This window comes from Homalodisca vitripennis, chromosome 3 (assembly GCF_021130785.1).
Source record: "Homalodisca vitripennis isolate AUS2020 chromosome 3, UT_GWSS_2.1, whole genome shotgun sequence".
NCBI classification, from domain to species: Eukaryota; Metazoa; Arthropoda; class Insecta; order Hemiptera; family Cicadellidae; genus Homalodisca; species Homalodisca vitripennis.
This window is the reverse complement of record NC_060209.1, coordinates 206,610,981-206,633,779: the sequence shown is the minus strand read 5'-3', so window position 1 is coordinate 206,633,779 and position 22,799 is coordinate 206,610,981. Positions and strand designations below refer to the sequence as shown.

The following is a 22,799-nucleotide window of genomic DNA, read 5'->3' as shown; positions in this document are numbered from 1 at the left end:
TGACAATCACTTTCTTTGTAAAAATCCCTCTGTAGGCTTTCGGCTCCTAGACAAATAAAGAGAGCCAATTTGCTCTGTATAAGCACACATTCTGGTTTTACTTGAAATTGATGAGAGAATATTTCCTAAGAAAAATAAAATCGGCTGCCAGCCTTACTGGTTCTGATGGATGTTGAGAAATGTAAAGGTATCAATAGGGTCAAAAATGTGAAACAATAATTTTATCCTCAGTGTAACAGATCAATATTGGTTAAATTTAAATTCGAACGGTTCACTCTGACAACGGTAAGTGGAAATTGAAAACAATGAAGGATGTTTGTTATTGAAGTCGTACGTATCGGTTTGGGTTGGAGGCTAAAGAGCTGCCGGTTTCCCTCCATTTGCGGTTTGTGGACCCCGATGTATAAACCACCACATTGTGAGAAAGATCTCGGCCTGATTCCTTCTTGATCCCTAGACCGTAAGGGAAGCACGTGTTATGATTCTTTCTGTTGCTTTACATGTGATATCCAAGTCTGATTTCTGGAATCGTGTATAATGGTGATTGACTGTGTTTGAATATATCTGGTATAACAAAGTAACAATTTGAATACCAACATTTTAATCCAAATGAGACTCCAGAATCTAAATTTGGTGTGCAAGTGTATATACATATATAAGTAGATATGAATATGAGGGTTCTAGGACACTTTTGGGACAGACAGAAAATCAAGGGAAAATACTGTTTAAAGGACAATAAACGAATCTGTAAAATCAAACAGTATGGCGGTTCTGGACCACTTTTGGGACAGCCCAAAAATCAATACAAATACTGTTCAATACACCATAAATATGTAAAAACAATTCACAATACAATTTACTTAAATAAACTATGGTAAACTGTATTCAAGCAATTTTTCATGACAGTATGACAACATAAATTGTGGAATTTATAATACTCGAATGTTGAATAACCGAATCTATAGCTGTTTTACTGTTCATTGTAGGCTTCTAATTTCTAAGCTGTTTTAATGAAAAAATCCAGAAATCTTCGAAATCTTTATTCCACGAAGTTAATTGTAACACAGTCTTTATCTTTAATAGTCTTCTTTCCAGTAACAACCAAGTGTAATTTTTCATTTTTGTTCAATTCTTTAATCTTTTTTTCATCCAAAACAGTCAAAAATCTGTTCGGTAAGTGTACTTTATAATCTTCCAACTCGGCAATTATTGTAAACCCGAATTTATCTTTCATTTTCTCCAAATTCAAGATTCTATGTTTCTTCCTTTCTTCCAATTCATTTAACTTCTTATACTCTTTAAACTTACATTCTCCAATATCATTTAACTCTTTCAAGAACTCCATTTAAATAGAAAAAATTTAAAGACGGAAAAAATGAAATTTGCTAACAATCACTCGAGAAGTCGGGGAGAATGTGAGTAAAACCGCATTCTTTTCAAGAGGTTCCTCGTTTAATTTCTCCAAATGTACTATAAAATCATCGAGGATTTCTGGCTTAAAATCGTAGACAAATTCAACATCCAGATAATGAAAAAATACAGGTAATATCTTTTCATAATAAACGTGTGTATTTAAACCAACAAACCTAATGTATTCTTTGAAAAGGAAAATAATTTTGTCAATGGTTCCAAGAGATAAGTAAAAATTTTTATTCTGTTTTCTAAATTCTGTAACAAATTTTGTTTGCTTCTTGTCTCCATATTGCAATTTTGTAAGCAGGTTATTCAAATGTGTTAATTTATTTCGAAATTTCTTAGGTTTAGGTCTTTCTAACAAAATTAAATTACAACCTCTACAAACTAAATATCTTTTATCGATAATTTCTCCTCTATTAGAACACTTGTAACAGTTGGCATTATACTCTTCCATTTAAACAAAAAGATTTTTTTATAAATGGAGATTATGGAACTAAGTCTGCCGAGATATAAATTTTTCAGCGCAAATGTTTGTGTTTACATTTCTACAACAGAGATAAATAGAAATAATTTCATTCTATTGTACAACTATTTAGGATATTATGTGTACGATTACAAAGATTATTCCGGAAGAAATCGAGATTTTTCATCAGCGAAAGAGTATATTTTTGAAGTTTTAGAAGGAATGAAAGAGAATAATATGAACATCATCAATTATTGTAAAAGACAAAATGAATGATTGTGTCTTTGGTGTAGTGTTGTTAGTGTGCGTGTTTGCGCTATGGGGAATCACATCACATTCAACTTCTACGGTGTCTATTGTTTAGAGACTTGGCCCTGCACTGCTACTGTCCAACCAAGTTAATGGCTAGGAGCTGTAATTCGGGTCTTAGACTCTGGAATTTTTTTGTTCCCAAGTCTCATTTTTCTTTGGTAACTACTGTGTAGAAGTTGATGGAGAGATACAATTAGGGAATTTGTGTCGGGTGTTTTGTAAGTGTAATGTTGTATTAATGAATGATGTGAATGATGAATGTAATGAACGAATTAAGGAAGAGAAGGAATGTACGAATTAAGGAAGAGAAGGAATTAAGGAATGAAGTGGAAAGGTGAGGAAGCAAATGGCGCGCCAACCACAGTTGTCATTACTCGGCTTGTTCTATAGTCATTACACTATGGCCACTCGTGTAAAGACTTGTCCCCAACCACTGAACGACAACCATGTCTTCCTCAATAAAAAGCGCGCCTGAAGCTCTGGGATTTGAACCCAGAACCTCAGGCTTTGAAGGCAAGCGTCTTACCAACTGAGCTACGGAGAGTCTCGAAAGTTATAAGCTATATCTCTGCTATATAAGTTGTTCAATTAGGAGTGCTAGTTTACAAATTTATTAATAATTTTATATTTAATTGAACAACTTATATAGCAGAGATATAGCTTATAACTTTCCAAAAACCACTCAACCGATTTTAATGAAATTTGGTACACATATAGTAAATACTTAACTCTTTCGACTTAACTTATCCATAAGGGTGAAATCATCCCCTATTTCTTAATATTCATAAAAAAAATAAAAAAATTATCAGAAAAATCTGAAACTTCAAAAACAAGCGAGTTCAACTTAAAATTTCATGAAAATAACAAAATTTTCAAAAACTACCCCAATCATCCCTTATCTTAAAACTCTTGTATCTCGAGAACTATTGGAGCTTTTTTGCTGAAATTTGGTATATAGGATCAGTAAATATTAAAGTATTTTTTTAAATCATAACTTCCGGTCCAACACTTAAGATGACCTTGGAATAGTTTTTTGTTAATATCATCCCCATTTTTTAAGATATTCTTTTGAAATTAAAAATGAATACTTATATCAATGTCTTTAACAATTCTGTAAAGTTTTAAAATTATCCGATGAATAATAGTGAAAATAACGTGATTTTTACTGAATTTCTCTAATATCGTTCTTAATCACATCATAGGCTAAAAATTTCTCAGAAACCACAACCACATAACAAATCGCGTTTGTAACAGCTTTTTGAAAATCCATATTGATAATTATATCGTTCTTTGAACCAGAAATATTTGTCAAACTCTTTGTTGTATCAATGACATAAATAGGTCTATTCGCTAAAAATTCTTTAGGATTGTAATACATTTCCTTATTATTACAGTAAACTTTCTTAAAATCTTGATACATCTGATACATGATTCTGAAAAGACCACCGGAAATGTTTAAATTTTGTAATTCATCTGGATAATAAGAACCATTCAATTTTACTCTGATATTTTTTACATTCAAACTATCAAACTTTGAAGGATTTTTTTCTTGATTATTCTGTCTATCTGTTTGAAAACCAATGATAACGAACTTGGGATTGAAGATATTTCTATAAATATTTGTGATATCGAACGAATAAGTTGTTCCGGAAATACCTTTTTGTTCAATACATTGCCAATCTAGAAAATTAAACATAATGTTTTGACTTTTTGTAATTTCATCAATCAATCTAATTTTACTCGTGGTTTTATAATCAATCATTGGAACTCTAATAAAAAAATCTGTAATTGTTATTTTTCCATCAACAGGCATAACATTTCCAGTTGCAGTCTTCAGAATCACATCATCGTCTTCTGCTCTTATAAAACTTAGATAAAATCCTCCTTTATAGATCGGAATAGTAACATTTTCAAAAAATCCTAATCCAAAATGAGATAAATTTCCAGCTGCTTCAAAAACACCAAATTTAAAATCTGATTCAAAGCCATTAGAAGTTTGAGAAATAACATCACTTTTTGAATACGAAATAGTTCCTTTAATTGTGCTTAATTGGCCACAGTTTTCGACTTCTTCTATCAATTTATTGTGTTTTCTTACTTCAATCTTAGAAAATAAAAACGGTATAAAATTATCGATTAATCTAACATTATCAGTTCCAAGATATGCTTGACCATCTTGTTTTGTTAAAGTTCCAGAAATATAAAACTGGAAGTTAGACGAGCAAAAGTTATCTCCAAAATCAATATTAAACTCAGTTCTTTTATTCGGTTCATTCAAATGTTGTTTACTAATTGGATAGAAATTTTTAAACTCCGCCCTTTCAATATCACTAGCATATTTTCTGTAGTCCGCCATTTAATAAGAGAAATTTTAAACATCGTGTATCATTTTTTCATCGATCTAATGTACGTTTTTATAAGAAAAGATATAAATTTTAGTAAAATAATTAAAAAGATTAGAGTCATTTTTTAATGATCTACTTCGTCATATTCAGGATTCTCTTCCTTAAATTTTGCGATCTCGGTCACATATTTCAATAAAATTTGCACAGGATAGTAACCGCTATCTATAATATTGTTCCAATCAACTGTATCTTTATTTTCATCCAAAAACTTTATACTCAAGTGTTGATAGAGACAAAGAACAGACATATGATCTTTTAATTGATAATGTATATTTTCTTGAATGAACTCTGATGATAAAGTTTGATATTTAGCAATGTTATACCAATTCAATTTGTTTACGTATAATCTCATCATATCTTCGGATAATTCATATTTTTGAGAAATATCATCCCAATGTTCTTTTTTCAAATCTCTTTCGTGTTGCATGATAAAAAGATCGAAAGCACTGTAATGTCCCGCCATCTCTATTTATTAAGAAAAAATTTCAAAATCAAGTTTTTATAAATTGGCTCTTTTTAGCGTTACATTCAGCACATTTTCCAGATATTCTCTTAACTCCGTTAATGTTTGCATAGTATTTTATATCGTTTGTGGCAGTTTTCTCTTTGCACCTCACACAGTATATGAGCGCCATTTATATAAGGAAAATTAGTCATCGTAACCACCTACTCCATTAAATCTGTTGTCGATGTTTTCAAAAGTTTTATCGACATCTTCTTTAAATTTATTAAAGTTTTCTTCTAGTTTATTTACTTTATCGAGATATAAAGAGTATCGATCATCTATACTTTTAAGTAATTCATTATTATGTGTTATTTGCTCATTTAAACGTGTACCAAAATCTTCAAAAAAGTTTATTTTCTCATTAAAACTTGTATCAAAATTTTTCAGAATTTTGTTAATTACTTCACCAACTAATACATTAACACTATTTTTATATGTATTAAAGTTTTCTTCTAGTTTATTTACTTTATCAAGTAATTCACCAACATCGTCTACTGATCTTCTATTTCTGGCTTCTAACTTGTCATAGACTTCTGTTGTAAAATCTTTAACATGCTGTTTATGATTCTCGTAATTTTTGTTTAGTTCATTAAACATTTTAATATGATCTTCTAATTGAATCATTACAACAACATCAAATGGATTAATTCCTTTACTAACACTGCTAATTCTTTTTCCTTTAAAATCTAAGGCATTTTTAACATTCGGATCATGTAAATCAACAATATCGATGTTTTCTGATAATTTTAGAGGTTTTAAAATTTGTTCTTTAACAACAACATCATGTTTGTCAATACCAGGTCGAACACCGACAATTCTTTTCTTATTAGCCAAACTAACATAATTCTTTTCAACTTTGATCGCTTCAGTAATTTCATCAGCTTTTTCGATATGAGACATTAAATTGGTAAATAATTTTTTTACACCATCATCAACTTCTTTTTCCAATGTTTTTATTTTATCAGCAACTTCATTTGAACTCATGAAATTTGCAAGTTTGTTATCATATTCTGCTTTAAAATCTTCAATCTCGACAGCAAACATATCTGAATCTGGAAGGTTTTGTAATAAATTTTCTAACTTGTTATCAAACTCATTTCTCAAACTATCAAAATTCAAACTATTATCTACATTTTGAATAATTTGTGTTCCAAATACGTCAAAAATATTTTGTGAATCCATATTTATTAAGCAATAATTTGTTAACAACTTCTTTAAAATCTTTACCAGTACTCAGTTCATTCAAAACAAAAACACATAAATGACCACAAATTGGGGGATCTTTATAGTCTTGAATCTGAGAATCATTGTAGTAGACGCTTGATTTTTTCAAATATTTAATCAATTCTATAGGTGGTTTGTCCTCAATTCTTCCATACAAATCAAAATAACATGTATTCTTATCATTTTTATAATAACAAATCCAATGCGTTCCACTTCCCATAATCGAGTCTAAATTCACAATTCCACATTCAAATTTCTTAACTTTTTCAGGTAATGTATCTCTCATGAAGATTCCTCTAAAATGTTTAATGTTTTTGCAGATTCCTTCCAATTCTCCGAATGTTAAAGGTTCAAATTTTTTTTTCAATGTTTGATTTCACGTAATTCAAAGTTTTTTCATCTAATCCAGATCCTGTAACATCTTCCAACTCTTTATCTAACCAATTTAAAATGTTTCGAACAATAGGAATCACATCCTTTTTAACGATTGGAGCAGCTTTACGAACATAAGGAACAACATTTTTAACAACTGGAATATTTTCTCCAAAATCTAATAAATCTTTCAAAAGTCCACCATTTTTGAGTTCTTTCAACTGATTATAAGAAAATTCTATTCTGGTTCCTTTATTGTTTTTCTTATGTTTTTCGAGTTTATTGTATTGTCTATTTGTTAAAAATATCTTATCTTCGCCATTTTTTAGTTGATCTATTTTAAATTGAATACTAACGAGTATTTTTTTCTTAAAAGCGGATTTTATTTTTTCTTTCTGATTTTTGCTGAAGTTTACGTTCACCTCCATTTATATAGTTAAAATTTCAAGTTCTCTTCGATTCCCATTCCTAGTTTTCTCTTCAAAAACATTGCTCCAGCTGTTGGAAGCGCAACAAATCTTTCACCTAAACTAGCATCTTTTGATAAAAATCTATCCATTGCCTTATCTTGCAAAACTTTATCTGCGATATGTCTGGAATTTGTGTCTCTATGTTTTGCATAAAAAATATCGTGTTCCATAGCAGCTTGATCTAATTTATTTATACCAGGATCTCCTCTTTTTAGTCTTTTTTCGAGTTTTGTGCCAGGCCCCAGATACTGATAAGTTGGTACGTGTAATTCAAAAGGTAAATTGTTGATAAAATCATTCAAAAGTCCACTACCCTCAATCATAGATGAACTTATTGCCGGCAAAACTCGTTTTAAATATTTAATTCCATCAGGTTTTTCAATCATTTCATCAAGTTTGTTCGAAATAAAATCTTTAATCGCTTTCTTTTCGTTCAAAAAATTGTTGTTTCCAGCCTTTTCTTGAGCATAAATATAATTAATAATTCCATCGAGTTTTGTCAAATCGTCGATATATCTGTATTCAATCTTATTATCACTGTATTTTCTCACACCTGATCCTTCGATTCGTTTTTCCCAAATTGGTTTAATCAAATTGAGATATTTTTTACCTTTACTTGACTTTGGTTTCTTAGTTGATGGATCATTATTTTTGTAAATTGAATCAGATTTCCATAAAATTTCAGTATACTTTTTCAAGTCTTCTTCAGAATATAAACCGTCTTTTGGAACATCAGTGCCTGTTAATAATCTCCATAAACCTTGAGTTCCTTCATATGTTTTTTCATTAATAATGATATCATTATGCTCAAAATTCACGGGCAAATTTCCAATCATAAAACTTTTCTTTTTTCTGTCCCAATACAAACCAAATTTATCATCCTTTGCTCTAGGAAGAAATTTTTTACCAATTTCACCAATTATTATATCCGTTGTTCCAGGACTTATTGGTTCAACTATGGTAGAGTCTTCAATGATTCGAGGTCTAAATGGTGTTGAAGATGGTAATTTTGGCAATTCAAACTCAGATTCTGGTATCGAAATATCAGCAAATTGTCGTACAACTGGAACCAAATTCATTAAATTTTGATTATCGCTTAAAACATTTTCAATTTTGCCCTCAACATTTTTTATTGCAGATGTTACAGGTTGATTAATTTTTTGAATAAATTCTTGTTCTTTTTCATCAATTCGAATCTGTTCTTTAAATTCTTTGATTAATTTCTTTTCTATTTGATCAAGTTTTTTTGCTTCTTCTGAAGTTACGTTCGCCATTTATTTAGGAAAATTTTGAAACGTAAACGTGGAACGTGGAAACGTGAACACGAAACGAGAACACGAAACGAGAACACGAAACGAGAACACGAAACGTGGAACGTAAAACGTGAACGTGGAACGTAAAACGTGAACGTGGAACGTAAAAACGTGAACGTGGAACGTAAAACGTGGAACGTAAAAACGTGAACGTGGAACGTGAAACACGAACGTGAAACGTAAACACGAACGTGAAACATGAACGTGAAACATGAACGTGAACGTGGAACGTGAACGTGGAACGTAAAAACGAGAACACGAAACGTAAACGTGAACGTAAAAACATGAAAACAACTAGATTATCACACGTTTATATTGGAAAATTTATTCAAATATTTACCATTTTTAGGCTTCAAAGTTAGATTAATAGTTAAAAATCCATAGTCTTCTTTCCAAATTTTATCACACAATTCATTAAAGTGGTTAAAACTCATATCAGATCCCACATAATTGTTGTAAATTTTTCTCGAATAGTGATCGTCTTGCTTAAAAACACACAACATATTCAAATTATTTCTTATAACTTGTTTATCAACCTTTGAAAAGCATTGAGAAAGATAGATACAAGAGATATTTTTGTGACGAGACATTACGAAATATTCCTTGATAACGTCTTGATTTTCCAAAATACAATCATCAAAAACGATTAACGAATTGGGTTTACATTCGCTTAACGGAACTATGTCCTCAGAAGCATTATAAAAATATGATATTTTCTTACTTAAGTTCTTCTCAATATTTTCAAATCTTTCTTGTAATTTTTTATAGGCGTCTTGTTCTAAAGATTTACTAAAAACATACAAATTGGAATAAGGAATCAACCTATTGTAGATAAAATTCAATAGTAAAGTTGTTTTTCCACATCCACTTGAACCAACAATTAACAATCTGATTGGTTGATCTTTCTTATTTTCTTCAAACGTTTGAAGTTTTATCTGATCTTTTTGCTTTAAAAATTTCTCCATTTAAATAGAAGATTTTCATCTTGAAGCAACGCTTGCGAAAATGAAGCTGTTCAAGTTGACTTCAGAAAGCTCTAAATTAGTTTTAAACTTGGAACATCCTATACACTTAGAGGAAGAATCAAATTATTTTATCGGTTTAAGCGGTTTTTATTCTGACAATTTTGTAATAAATATTAGTGAAAGTTCTCCTTATTGTATAGGATTTAGTGAGAAGAACATAACAAAATACTATGGTTTAAACAAAGGATATTATACTTTCGATCAAATAAAAAATTCCCTTAAAAATTATCTGAAAACATTCAAACAATCAGATAAATCTTTAAACTTTGACGAAAACAAGTTTGAAATGCAAAAAAATTATCTCTCTAATAAAATTCAAATAAAATCACCAGTAAGAATAATGTTTTCAGCAATTATTGTAGATTTGTTAGGGTTTGTTCAAGAAACTATTGAGCCAAATCAGGTATATTTAGGAAATAAAACGCCAAAATTTAGACCGTTTGATGTAATTGAAGTACATTGTAATCTCGTTGAACCTAGTTTTGAAAATCATACCGAACATTTACACAAAGAATCTGAAATTTTGTACACTTTTTTCCCAAATGTTGCTTATGGATCAAAAATCAGTGAAAAACCGAATGAAATCGATTATATTCCAATTAGAAAAAATATTAAAAGAATTCAAAAAATCGTTCTAACTATACAAGACTCTGAGGGAAATTTATTAAATAATGAGAGTAAAACAACAATATATTTAAGATTGTCGAAAGAATGATGAATCAAGGGGGGAACGAATCGTTCTTACCTTCAAATTTTCAAGAAAACAACTTTTGAATGTATAAATTACAGGAGTCTATCCCATAGACCCCTTAACAATCTTCATCCTGACCCTGTTTTTATCAATGAATCTGGACTTTATACTGAAATAAAAATTACTAGTTAAATTTTATTTCTATCTAAATGGAGTCAGTTGTAGACCTACTCAATAATCAACTAAAATTCAATAACAAACATATCTTTACGATTGTTGACGAAAACAATGTGATCTGGTTTAAGGCTAAAGACGTAGCAAAAATTCTAGAATATGAAAATACTATGCAAACGATCAGAATAAACATTGACGAAGATGATAAAAACTTCTATTTTAATCTAAATATAAGGGGGGCTATAAATAGCTTACCTTCAAACTTCCAAAATAACACTGTTTTCGTTAATGAATCTGGACTTTATTCTTTAATTTTGAGATCGCATAAACCAGAAGCGAAATTGTTTAAAAATTGGGTTACGAAAGAAGTATTACCTTCCATTAGAAAATATGGTGAGTACAAACTCAAAAACGAAAATAAGCAGTTAAAAGATGAAATAAAACAGTTACAAATTAAAGATGAAATGAAATCATTGAAAATAGAGAATCAAGAATTGCGAATGGAATTAATGAAGAGAGATATGGTATGTAAAGATTTTGATAAGAAAAAACACCATGTTTTTGTGTTAATTAAGAAGAATCACATGTGGGAATATCCTTATTACGTTATCAGAGCTCAGAAACGAGAAATACCAAACCGATTAAAACATCTAAAAATAAATTATCCTGAATTAGAGATTTTGTTCATTGATGACGAACCAAATTCTATCAATCTGTATAACCAAATGAAAGAATCTTTGAATATTTTATACAACGGAAATCATTTTACTACAAATATGGCAGAATCTCGACTGATTTATAGAATATCTAAATTACACGATGAAAATGTTAAACATTCGAATTATGATAGTTTGTTTGTAAATGTCTTTTAAGACTATAGAAATGTTGAATTTCTCTTCCGCATACGCAAAGAACTGGTCTAGCAAAGATTTGTTTAGCACAATCTTTACAATATGCTTGTTTGTTGTCTTTACTATAATGGAGATTATAAAATTCTGAAATATTCTTAACCTTTTTACACCGTGTGCACTCTTTCTCTTCTAAAGTTAATTTTTCCATTTTATCATATAATTCTTTTCTATATTTCTTATTACAATCCTTACAATAATAGCATAATCCATCTTTTCTAGTCTTATCTTGAAAAAACTTCGACAAATCTTTAAATTCTTGACACTTTATACATTTCTTTTGGGCCTCCATTTATATAGAAAAAATTACAGCTTTGACTTTTTCAATTCATATTCGTAAAAACTTCCGGTTATTTCTCAATTTTCAAAGTTTCCAAGTTTATTTAATTCGTCTAATATATCAGATTTTGCTTCATTTTTATAGCCATACGGTACTGTATCGATCTTATTTTCTAGGACAATTCTCTTATCATCTTTAGCGTTCAGTGCCAGCTTGTTTATGGTAACAGTGTACAACTCATGTTTATAACTTTTGATGACTGTCATCTCCCTAAATTCTTCTTTATCTTCGAACAAACATCTCTTCAAGTTTTCGATATTTATTGTTTTATTTACAACGCTTCTCTTAATTCCTTTACACCTAACTGGGTTTTTATCTAGATATTTGTACGAGTACATCTTAGACCTTAAACCACAAAATTCTTCTAAAACTTCGCTATTTAACTCATCTTTGAATTTCCCTATTACCTTCTTATTTTTAGTAGTGAAACATTCATGATCTTTTGGATAATCACTTGTATCAAAGTCATCTATATTTTCTTTAATAATTTTAAAAGGATCACGTTTCAATTCTAGAAAATAACTGTCTGTATCCATGTAACACAGATTCAAATCTGGATCAAACTTCTTTAATTTGTTGTAATAAAACTCGTACATTAGCAATTTTGAGAGGTCGAGAACTGAAAATCCTATGTAAATCGGTTTGTTAAATTTAACCTTTTGTTTGTACATGTGACTCGCTATACAGTTGTCGTCAAAGATGTTAAAGCATTTGAAATTTGTTTTCTTAGCTTGTTTCATTGAAAATTCTTCATTTCCAAGCTTAATATCACATCTGTTTCTCACATTTTCCATAGATTTTCCAAAAACTGAGTTGTTCATCAGCTTATAAAAGTCCTTTTCAAAGTCGCTTGTAGCTTTGGTTCTCATGTTTGTGTTAAAATCAATGTATTCTTTCATAAAAGGCTTCTGATCGAATGCAATAACTCTATTCACATGTTTCAAAATCATACCTTGTTCCAAATAGAACTTCAAATTTCTCGAATGAACAACGTATTCAGTTTTATCCAGTAGAGTTGTGCAAAGTTTGTTTTTAAAATGTTCTGGAGCAAGAGGTAAATCCTTGTGATGTTCGTGTAAATTTGTTGGATATCCAAGATCGACTTCGAGAATATAGCCATAATCTTCGTCGCCAGTGAGTTCTAAAATTGTTTCTTGCCACTCTTCTTTTGTATACGTTTTAGGATCCATCCACTTGATATCGCCGTATGGTAAACTTTGCATGAGGCCATACCCATAAAGGTTGTTTGCATCGAGATAGAGTAAATAGTTTTCGGGCTTTGTCTTATCAAAATCTTTTAAATATTTGTTATTTGCTTTCACATATCGTTTAATACACTGAGAAATGCCCCCGCGAATGCCTTTTTCAATCATCAAATACATATTATAATCGTTAATTAATTGTAATTCTATCTTCGTTAATTTTAACATAGCATCCCATGCAAGACTGGGAGCTGTTAGATAGTGTGCTGGATCAAGCTTATAGCAATTCAAACATATATTCCTAAAATTTTCAAAGATATCAGCGAGCAATAGAACATCTTGAATGTTATAGAGATCAGAGTAATTTCCTAGATTTTTCTCTTTTAATTTGTTCCAAACATTTAAGTAGTGTTGAAAATCTTTCTCAGATATGCTCTCATCTGTCAAAAGAGAATAGAAATCTTGAATTCTCAATTCTTCTGTGTAATCAAGTTTTTCAATACTGTCGATAAATTCATAGGGAAATATTCCTTTTCCAGATAGAATTTTAAAAATCTCGTCGTCGTCATTTGGCTGTCTTTCTATTATCTCATTCAATATTCTTCCATCTTGTATAAAATGATTTGTATGTTTGAAGTCTTCTTTCTTTAAATTTTTCGCTAATTTTTCAATAGACGAGGCCATGAATCTGAACGTGTCTACAAACGAAAACTTGATGAATTTTCTTGGCTTATCACCTTCGAATTCATAGCCATATCCAGAATTTACAGAATAATTTATATATTTTTCATCGGTGTTTGCAATCAAATCAACATTTCCATATTGTTTAGCCAATTCTTTTATGTACAAATGAGTATCGTAATTTGACATATTGTGGCAGAAAACGGGAATATTCTGAGGAAATTTCAAATTTAGATTGCAACATGCATGAGCTGCGCCTCGAAACTTGCCGGTTAAATGACAATGATCTCTCACTTTATTATAACTCTTATCTTTCCAACTATCAGGAGTAAAACCATACTGAATTGACCCAACATCATAAGCAGACCATTCACAGATATGACAAACGTTTGAATTTTGATATGAAATTTCTTCTTCTTCAGTCAATTTCATAGGTTTTTTGTTCTTAGAATTATATTTTGTAGCTATGTATTTTGATATTTTATTGAGTTCTTCAAACAATTTTGCAGGAACATTTGGCAAATCTTCTTCATTTTTTGCTCGATAACATATCGGCTTGTACATACGATTGGTCACATTTGACACTAAATATAGAGTAAAACCATAAGGAATGTGCTTCTGAATCTTGGTTGTAGTTGATCTTTGTGGATTGTTTTTGCATGTGGGAATCTTCTCTAATATGCTTTCAAAATCCATATAAATAACGTAAGGATGAGAAAATTTCTTTTGATAATTAGTAAATGTTGTTGTTTGACCTGGAAACGGCATAATTGGCTTACAAACTTCATGTTGCTTGCAAATTTCTAAATGATCTGTTAAATCTCCAGATTTGTAGAAATGGCTTAAACATCTTCTGCATAGAAATTTTTTATTTTTACACTTAGATAACTGAGAAAATACAAGTTTGTTTAAATCTGTTATCAAAACATAATGAGATTTTTCATCTTGTTTTACATACAATAAATTGATTTCTAATTTGGCGTCATAAACTTCTGAAATTTGCAACGGAACAATATTGAGTTTTTCATCAAAACTATAGACATTTACAGACATTTTCGGATAATTATACTTTGCTTTACTGCTTCGTTTCTCAAATAATTGTATATCTTTTAAAGACATAGGATAGTCGAACCCAGAAAATATCTCGTCATTTACAAATTTTTCATATTGTTTTACACGTTCAGGATGAAATTTTGATTTTTCAATTGCGCATCGGATAGAGTAAATAAAGCAATAGTCATCTTCATTTTTGATATTTACACAAGCTTTCTTTACCTTGATCTCTTGTGGTAAATCGATATATGATCCTGCGTTCATAAATTCGTGTTTATTAAGGCTCAAAATCAGTTGTTTACAGCGTTTTAATGTCCATCCAGAACCTCGATTTGGATGATTTGTCTGTTCTCGATGTGTTAATTTATTAAATTGTTTAGAAATAAAGTCGTTTACATCAAAGATCTCGTCTGCTTTTATAGTAAAGTACATTGGACAAGTTTGTGTTTCACCGTTCACTAAAGTTCGTTCGTATTCGCATTCTAAAGAGAGATATCCTTTACTATTTTTCACAGTTTCTTGAAATTTTTCGATTAAACTTTTAATTTCTGGGCGCAAAATAGAAAGATATTTGTAAATTGACATGAAATTGTCGTTCAAATTTGTTAAAATGTATTGCTTAAATAGACCGTGTATTGAGGATAAAACTTCTACATCAATGATATTTTCAGGTTTCTCATTAATCGTTTTATCAATTTCTTCGATCATTTCTGACTTAGTTTTGTCGTTAGTTTCGATAGCCAATTTTTCAGCTATTGAATGAATTTTTTCATCATTAAATAGATTGAGATCTTTTTTACTTTCCTTAAAATTTTTCTTTAGTTCACGCAATTTTTCTATATTGTACATCTTTTCGTGACCATCGATTTGATTCTCTTTAGCCCAAGTCCTCAAATAATTTAGTTCTTTTTCATAAATTTCTTTGTTCTTCAAATGATTTTTCGAATTGTAATGACGAGTATAGTGATGCTCAAAAATGTCTTTTTTGCAGTATGGGCACTCTATCTTTTTCCGCTCCATATTTAAAGAGCAAAAATTTGTAAACTAAAATTTTGAGAAGTGGTGATTTTTGTGACAACTTGACACAAATCAGCACAATTTCTGGTCAAATGTTTTCAGATTGTTCTATTTAAAGAGCAAAAATCTTTTAACTAAAATTTAGTTAAAAGATTTTTCTATAATAAATGGCGGCGCTGTTACAAGAGTTGAATAAGGTTGGTGAACTAAGATTCAAAGAATATAAGAAATTAGTGGAATTGGAAGAATAAAAGAGATATAGAATCTTGAATTTGGAGAAAATGAAAGATAAATTCGGGTTTACAATAATTGCCGAGTTGGAAGATTATAAAGTACACTTACCGAACAGATTTTTGACTGTTTTGGATGAAAAAAAGATTAAAGAATTGAACAAAAATGAAAAATTACACTTGGTTGTTACTGGAAAGAAGACTATTAAAGATAAAGACTGTGTTACAATTAACTTCGTGGAATAAAGATTTCGAAGATTTCTGGATTTTTTCATTAAAACAGCTTAGAAATTAGAAGCCTACAATGAACAGTAAAACAGCTATAGATTCGGTTATTCAACATTCGAGTATTATAAATTCCACAATTTATGTTGTCATACTGTCATGAAAAATTGCTTGAATACAGTTTACCATAGTTTATTTAAGTAAATTGTATTGTGAATTGTTTTTACATATTTATGGTGTATTGAACAGTATTTGTATTGATTTTTGGGCTGTCCCAAAAGTGGTCCAGAACCGCCATACTGTTTGATTTTACAGATTCGTTTATTGTCCTTTAAACAGTATTTTCCCTTGATTTTCTGTCTGTCCCAAAAGTGTCCTAGAACCCTCATATTCATATCTACTTATATATATATATATATATATATATATATATATATATATATATATATGTAGAGAATGTTATAAGATAGTGGTAAAAGTGAACTCAATTTAATAAATTAATGATTTGAACACGTTCCAAATTATTTAATTTCCGTGAATGGAATAAGCTATGTGAAACTCAACCAATACAATGGAGTAAATCTTCTGTTATGAAGAGAGTGTTGCAGCAATTGGGAAACACAGGTGAGTCTCATACAATTAATAGTGAACATTATTTTGTATCAAACAATTCAGTGATAAATATTATTAAAAATTGACAGTTAACTTCTGATTTTTTTTATACAACAATAATTAATCCCAAACATTAACAAGGAATTCACACTGATAACAATGGGGATATTGACGAGAATTTAAAAACATATCTACTGCATCAGATTATATTTTCCTAGCTGGATACACTTTTACCAAACTGTTGACACCTCTGTTAGGCAACTAGATAAGTATAGAGTCTACGTGTAGCTGATGCTGATTTAACTTTGGCCACACTTGATTTGATTATATCTGAAATTGTACATTGTGTCTGTCTCTTGGAGAGTTTATTAGTTCACAAAAAGCCTTCAGAATGGGAGGCGCACACTATGCATATCGTTGTTGACTGAGGAAGTATTTTTAGACGACCTGCACGGCAGGAGAAGGGGGCACCCTTTGTCTAGCTCCACCCACCTGCTCTTTTACCTTGCATGACCTATAGAGCCATCCATCCACATGCTCGTTTACCTTGCATGACCTATAGAGCCATCCATCCACCTGGTCGTTTACCTTGCATGTCCTATAGAGCCATCTATCCACCTGCTTGTTTACCTTGCATGACCTATAGAGCCATCATCCACCTGGTCGTTTACCTTGCATGACCTATAGAGCCATCCTCCCATCTGCTGTTTACCTTGCATGTATTATAGAGTCATCCATCCACCTGCTCGTTTACCTTGCATGTCCTATAGAGCCATCCATCGACCTGTCGTTTACCTTGCATGTCCTATAGAGCCATCCATCGACCTGTCGTTTACCTTGCATGTCCTCTAGAGCCATCTATCCACCTGCTTGTTTACCTTGCATGACCTATAGAGCCATCATCCACCTGGTCGTTTACCTTGCATGACCTATAGAGCCATCCATCGACCTGTCGTTTACCTTGTGTGTCCTATAGAGCCATCCATCGACCTGTCGTTTACCTTGCATGTCCTCTAGAGCCATCCATCGACCTGTCGTTTACCTTGCATGTCCTACAGAGCCATCCATCGACCTGTCGTTTACCTTACATGTCCTCTAGAGCCATCTATCCACCTGCTTGTTTACCTTGCATGACCTATAGAGCCATCATCCACCTGGTCGTTTACCTTGCATGTCCTCTAGAGCCATCATCCACCTGGTCGTTTACCTTGCATGTCCTCTAGAGCCATCCATCGACCTGTCGTTTACCTTGCATGTCCTCTAGAGCCATCCATCGACCTGTCGTTTACCTTGCATGTCCTATAGAGCCATCCACCCATCTGCTGTTTACCTTGCTTGTCTACCTTGCGTGTCCTATAGAGCCATAACCAAATGTCTGCTCAGGTGGTAAGATTAGATGATAGGCCTTATCTACGAACATTTAAATAAGAAAATGCTCTAATAATTAGTAATTTATACAGTTTTTCAGTTTTATTAAAGTATACTATTAATTTGAATTTAGATCAAATCATAAGTATGGTAAATGTTATTTTTATTTTGTTATCAATAAATATGCTAATTTTAACTAAAATAACCTGTTTTATATATTTTTGTATTTACGTCTTACAGCAAATGTATAATAAAAATTAGCTTTCAACTTGAAGAAAATTAAATTTTATAGGTGTTTCTTATTTTCCTTGGCTTTATGGAAAATAATGGGATTCATTAGCGGCATGAAAAGGGTCATCATTTATTTGTATGTCTGGCAGTTATTTTTATGTGTGTCATCAAGCTAAGAAAAATGTTATCCGAGAAAAAATTATCATTTCATATTTTAACTGTTTTGATAGCCTCTCATTTCCACCTCCTCCAAAACTATGTAGAATAAGTTTTAACTGCAATTCTCATTGTACAAATATTATATATCATAATGAAAGAAATACATGTTTAATCCTTCTGTTATTCTTGTACTTAACACTTTAGCTACCGCCACTAAAGCGACCTCTGAATGCCAAACTACAAATAAATCTTTTTGTCAATAATAATCATTGTATTTTTGAAGTTATTTTACATCGCCCGCCAGTGACTCCAGTAGGCCTGACTCAGACTCTGAAGATGAGGGAGACAGACCTGAACTAAGTATTGGGAGTGGGGAAAGTAGTGGGAGCGAATGTAGGTCAATTTGAGGTTATTTTACACCGCCTGTCAGTGACTCCTGTGGCTCTGACACGGACCCTGAGGATGAGAGTACAGACCTGAACTAAGTATTGGGAGTGGGGAAAGTAGTGGGAGCAAATGTAGGTCAATTTGAGGTTATTTTACACCGCCCGTCAGTGACTCCTTTGGCTCTGACCTGGACTCTGAAGATAAGAGTACAGACCTGAACTAAGTATTCGGAGTGGGGAAAGTAGTGGGAGCGAATGTAGGTCAGTTTGAGGTTATTTTACACCGCCCGTCAGTGACTCCTTTGGCTCTGACCTGGACTCTGAAGATAAGAGTACAGACCTGAACTAAGTATTGGGAGTGGGGAAAGTAGTGGGAGCAAATGTAGGTCAATTTGAGGTTATTTTACACCGCCCGTCAGTGACTCCTTTGGCTCTGACCTGGACTCTGAAGATAAGAGTACAGACCTGAACTAAGTATTCGGAGTGGGGAAAGTAGTGGGAGCGAATGTAGGTCAATTTGAGGTTATTTTACACCGCCCATCAGTGACTCCTGTGGCTCTGACCTGGACTCTGAAGATGAGAGTACAGACCTGAACTAAGTATTGGGAGTGGGGAAAGTAGTGGGAGCGAATGTAGGTCAATTTGAGGTTATTTTACACCGCCCGTCAGTGACTCCTTTGGCTCTGACCTGGACTCTGAAGATGAGAGTACAGACCTGAACTAAGTATTGGGAGTGGGGAAAGTAGTGGGAGCAAATGTAGGTCAATTTGAGGTTATTTTACACCGCCCGTCAGTGACTCCTTTGGCTCTGACCTGGACTCTAAAGATGAGAGTACATACCTGAACTAAGTATTGGGAGTGGGGAAAGTAGTGGTAGCGAATGTAGGTCAATTTGAGGTTATTTTACACCGCCCGTCGGTGACTCCTGTGGCTCTGACTCGGACTCTGAAGATGAGGGTACAGACCTGAACTAAGTAGTGGGAGTGGGGAAAGTAGTGGGAGCGAATGTAGGTCAGTTTGAGGTTATTTTACACCGCCCATCAGTGACTCCTGTGGCTCTGACTCGGACTCTGAAGATGAGGGTACAGACCTGAACTAAGTATTAGGAGTGGGGAAAGTAGTGGGAGCGAATGTAGGTCAATTTGAGGTTATTTTACACCGCCCATCAGTGACTCCTGTGGCTCTGACCTGGACTCTGAAGATGAGAGTACAGACCTGAACTAAGTATTGGGAGTGGGGAAAGTAGTGGGAGCGAATGTAGGTCAATTTGAGGTTATTTTACACCGCCCGTCGGTGACTCCTGTGGCTCTGACTCGGACTCTGAAGATGAGGGTACAGACCTGAACTAAGTAATGGGAGTGGGGAAAGTAACGGGAGCGAATGTGGATAATTTGGTGGTTATTTTACACTGCCTGCTAGTGACTCCAGTGGCTCTGACTTGGACTCTGAAGATGAGGGTACAGACCTGAACTAAGTAATGGGAGTGGGGAAAGTAACGGGAGCGAATGTGGATAATTTGGTGGTTATTTTACACTGCCTGCTAGTGACTCCAGTGGCTCTGACTTGGACTCTGAAGATGAGGGTACAGACCTGAACTAAGTAATGGGAGTGGGGAAAGTAACGGGAGCGAATGTGGATAATTTGGTGGTTATTTTACACTGCCTGCTAGTGACTCCAGTGGCTCTGGCTTGGACTCTGAAGATGAGGGTACAGACCTGAACTAAGTAATGGGAGTGGGGAAAGTAACGGGAGCGAATGTGGATAATTTGGTGGTTATTTTACACTGTCTGCTAGTGACTCCAGTGGCTCTGACTTGGACTCTGAAGTTGAGGGTACAGACCTGAACTAAGTAGTGGGAGTGGGGAAAGTAACAGGAGCGAATGTGGATAATTTGGTGGTTATTTTACACTACCTGTTAGTGACTCTGGTGGCAAATAGAAATATTGTATTTTTAGTGTTTTGTATTTGTAAAAAAACTATCTTTACACATCGCTTGTAGTATGTAAAGTTCTGAAAAGCTTTATGGTTGACCAATCATTTAAAAGTTTTTACTTTATCTAGGCCCTCTTGATAAAAGTAGTAGTGATGTTTAGCTGTAACATTTGTTTTGTTTTGCATAACTCTTAATTTGCCTCTTATCATTGTTTTTAATTTATCCCACATCCTTTCGAATCAAAGTTTCAAAAACGTAGACGTCGTACCGATTGGTATGAAAAAGTTATGCGTTTTCAGTTTCTTAGCTACTTATGATAAAATAAATGAACAAATAAATTACTATACTTTTGTTTGAAGTAGCTCTTGAACCTTGTGGTAGTTCATCCAACATCCGCCAGATCGCTGACAAATCCACTACTACACTGATTAAGTGAAACGTTACAAGTAACGCATTGTCGAACCGATCATTATTACATGGCAGCTAACGTGTTAAATTTCACGTATCTTCTTAAAAGTTAAACTGTTTACTGATTCTCTGACCATTTACATATTTTTCAGTCTTACCGTCAAAGCAAGCTTTATGACAATGTGCTCGAGGAAAGGAAGAAGCCAACTCTTCATGATCCTGATTTGGTGGCGTTTTATACCATGGTCAAAGCCCTACGAGGTATGTTCTGTTAAGATAAACAAAATAAAATTGAAAATATAAATTGTAAAATAAGTCTTAGAATAGCCTTACATCAACTAACTGTCTATGGAATTATTGTAAGCTATGATTCATGCCCTGAGTAAGTTATGGCTGTGCTTGATTTCTTCTTTTTCTTATTCTTCTATAGGGTGGCTTATTGCCATGCACTTAAGCCTCAAGGGCCGTTTGCGCACCCCGGAAGCACACCACGAGGCCTACTAGTCTACAGTATCAGCAGCTCCACAAACTGCTGAAAACTACGTATCAGGTCCTCCTTAGGAAATTTACCACCCTTGTCCAAACTACTAAATATGGCATACCGCTCCCTTGCTATTGCAAGACAATCAAAGAGCAGGTGTTCAGTAGTTTCCTCATGTTCATCACACATTCCACAGAGCGGATCCTCCTGAAGGATGCTGGTTCTTGTTAAGATGCTTCCTCAGATGACCATGTTCTGTAATCAGAGCGATAACTCGGGAAGACACTGATCTACTTTAGTAAGAGAAGGTCATTGCTCATTCTGAGACCTGGATGCACTCTACACATTCTCTCACGTTCAGTGCGCCAGGTTGGCCAAAGTGTCACTTCTATCGTTACCAGGGATCCCCTCATGACCAGGAACCCATCAAACAATCACATTGTTCATTCTGGCAAGGGAATACAGAATACAGAATACAGAAATCTTTATTCGTATACATGGAGTACAGAATTGTGTCAATGTAATTTAGTTGTACAATCAGGTATTTAAAAATTCTTCTAGGGTGTAATATGGTTTCTGCAGCAGCCAGGCCTTGAGTGCTGTCTTGAAGTACTTCTCATCTCTGCGTCTCTTGAGGTCCTCTGGAAGATGATTGAAAAGTTTTCTCCCCATGTATGTAGGTTTCTTTTCAAATAGGATCAGGTGGTGTGTGGGGAGGGCATAGTTACAGGCGTTTCTGGTGTCATAGCTGTGTGTGTCACCTAGCTGGTCAGGTTTCTGAGCTATTGTGAAGCAGATGGTCTCGCAGATGTAGAGTGAGACAGCTGTCAAGATCGCTAGTTCTCCAAATGCCTGACGGCATGAGTCTTGAGGAGTCAGTCCCACAAGAATTCGAATTGCTTTCTTTTGTAGAACCAGAACCCGCTCCCTGTTTCTTACTGAGGAGTTGCCCCACACAAGTAGTCCGTACCTCAGATGAGATTCAAAAAGAGAGAAGTATGCTGTCCTGGTAGTATCATTGTTACAAGTACTTTTTATTCTTTTAAGAGCATAGATACTAGAGTTGAGCTTGCTGCAAAGACCATCAATGTGTGAGTTCCAAGAGAGATTGTCATCTATTGTTATGCCGAGATACTTGGCTTCATTATCTTGGATTATTTCAGGTAAGCCATAGTAATCATTGGTTCTTCGGCCT

The 22,799-nt window shown here is 33.1% G+C and overlaps 1 protein-coding gene across 1 annotated transcript in view; it reads left to right on the top strand.

The window, feature by feature from the left end:
• The window catches only part of LOC124358058 (phosphatidylinositol 4-phosphate 3-kinase C2 domain-containing subunit beta-like), a 212,912-nt gene that overhangs the window by 57,834 nt on the left and 132,279 nt on the right, over window positions 1-22,799 (top strand). The window contains 1 exon segment of the mRNA XM_046810345.1: window positions 21,276-21,384. Within this exon segment, the coding sequence (XP_046666301.1) occupies window positions 21,276-21,384 (109 nt within the window).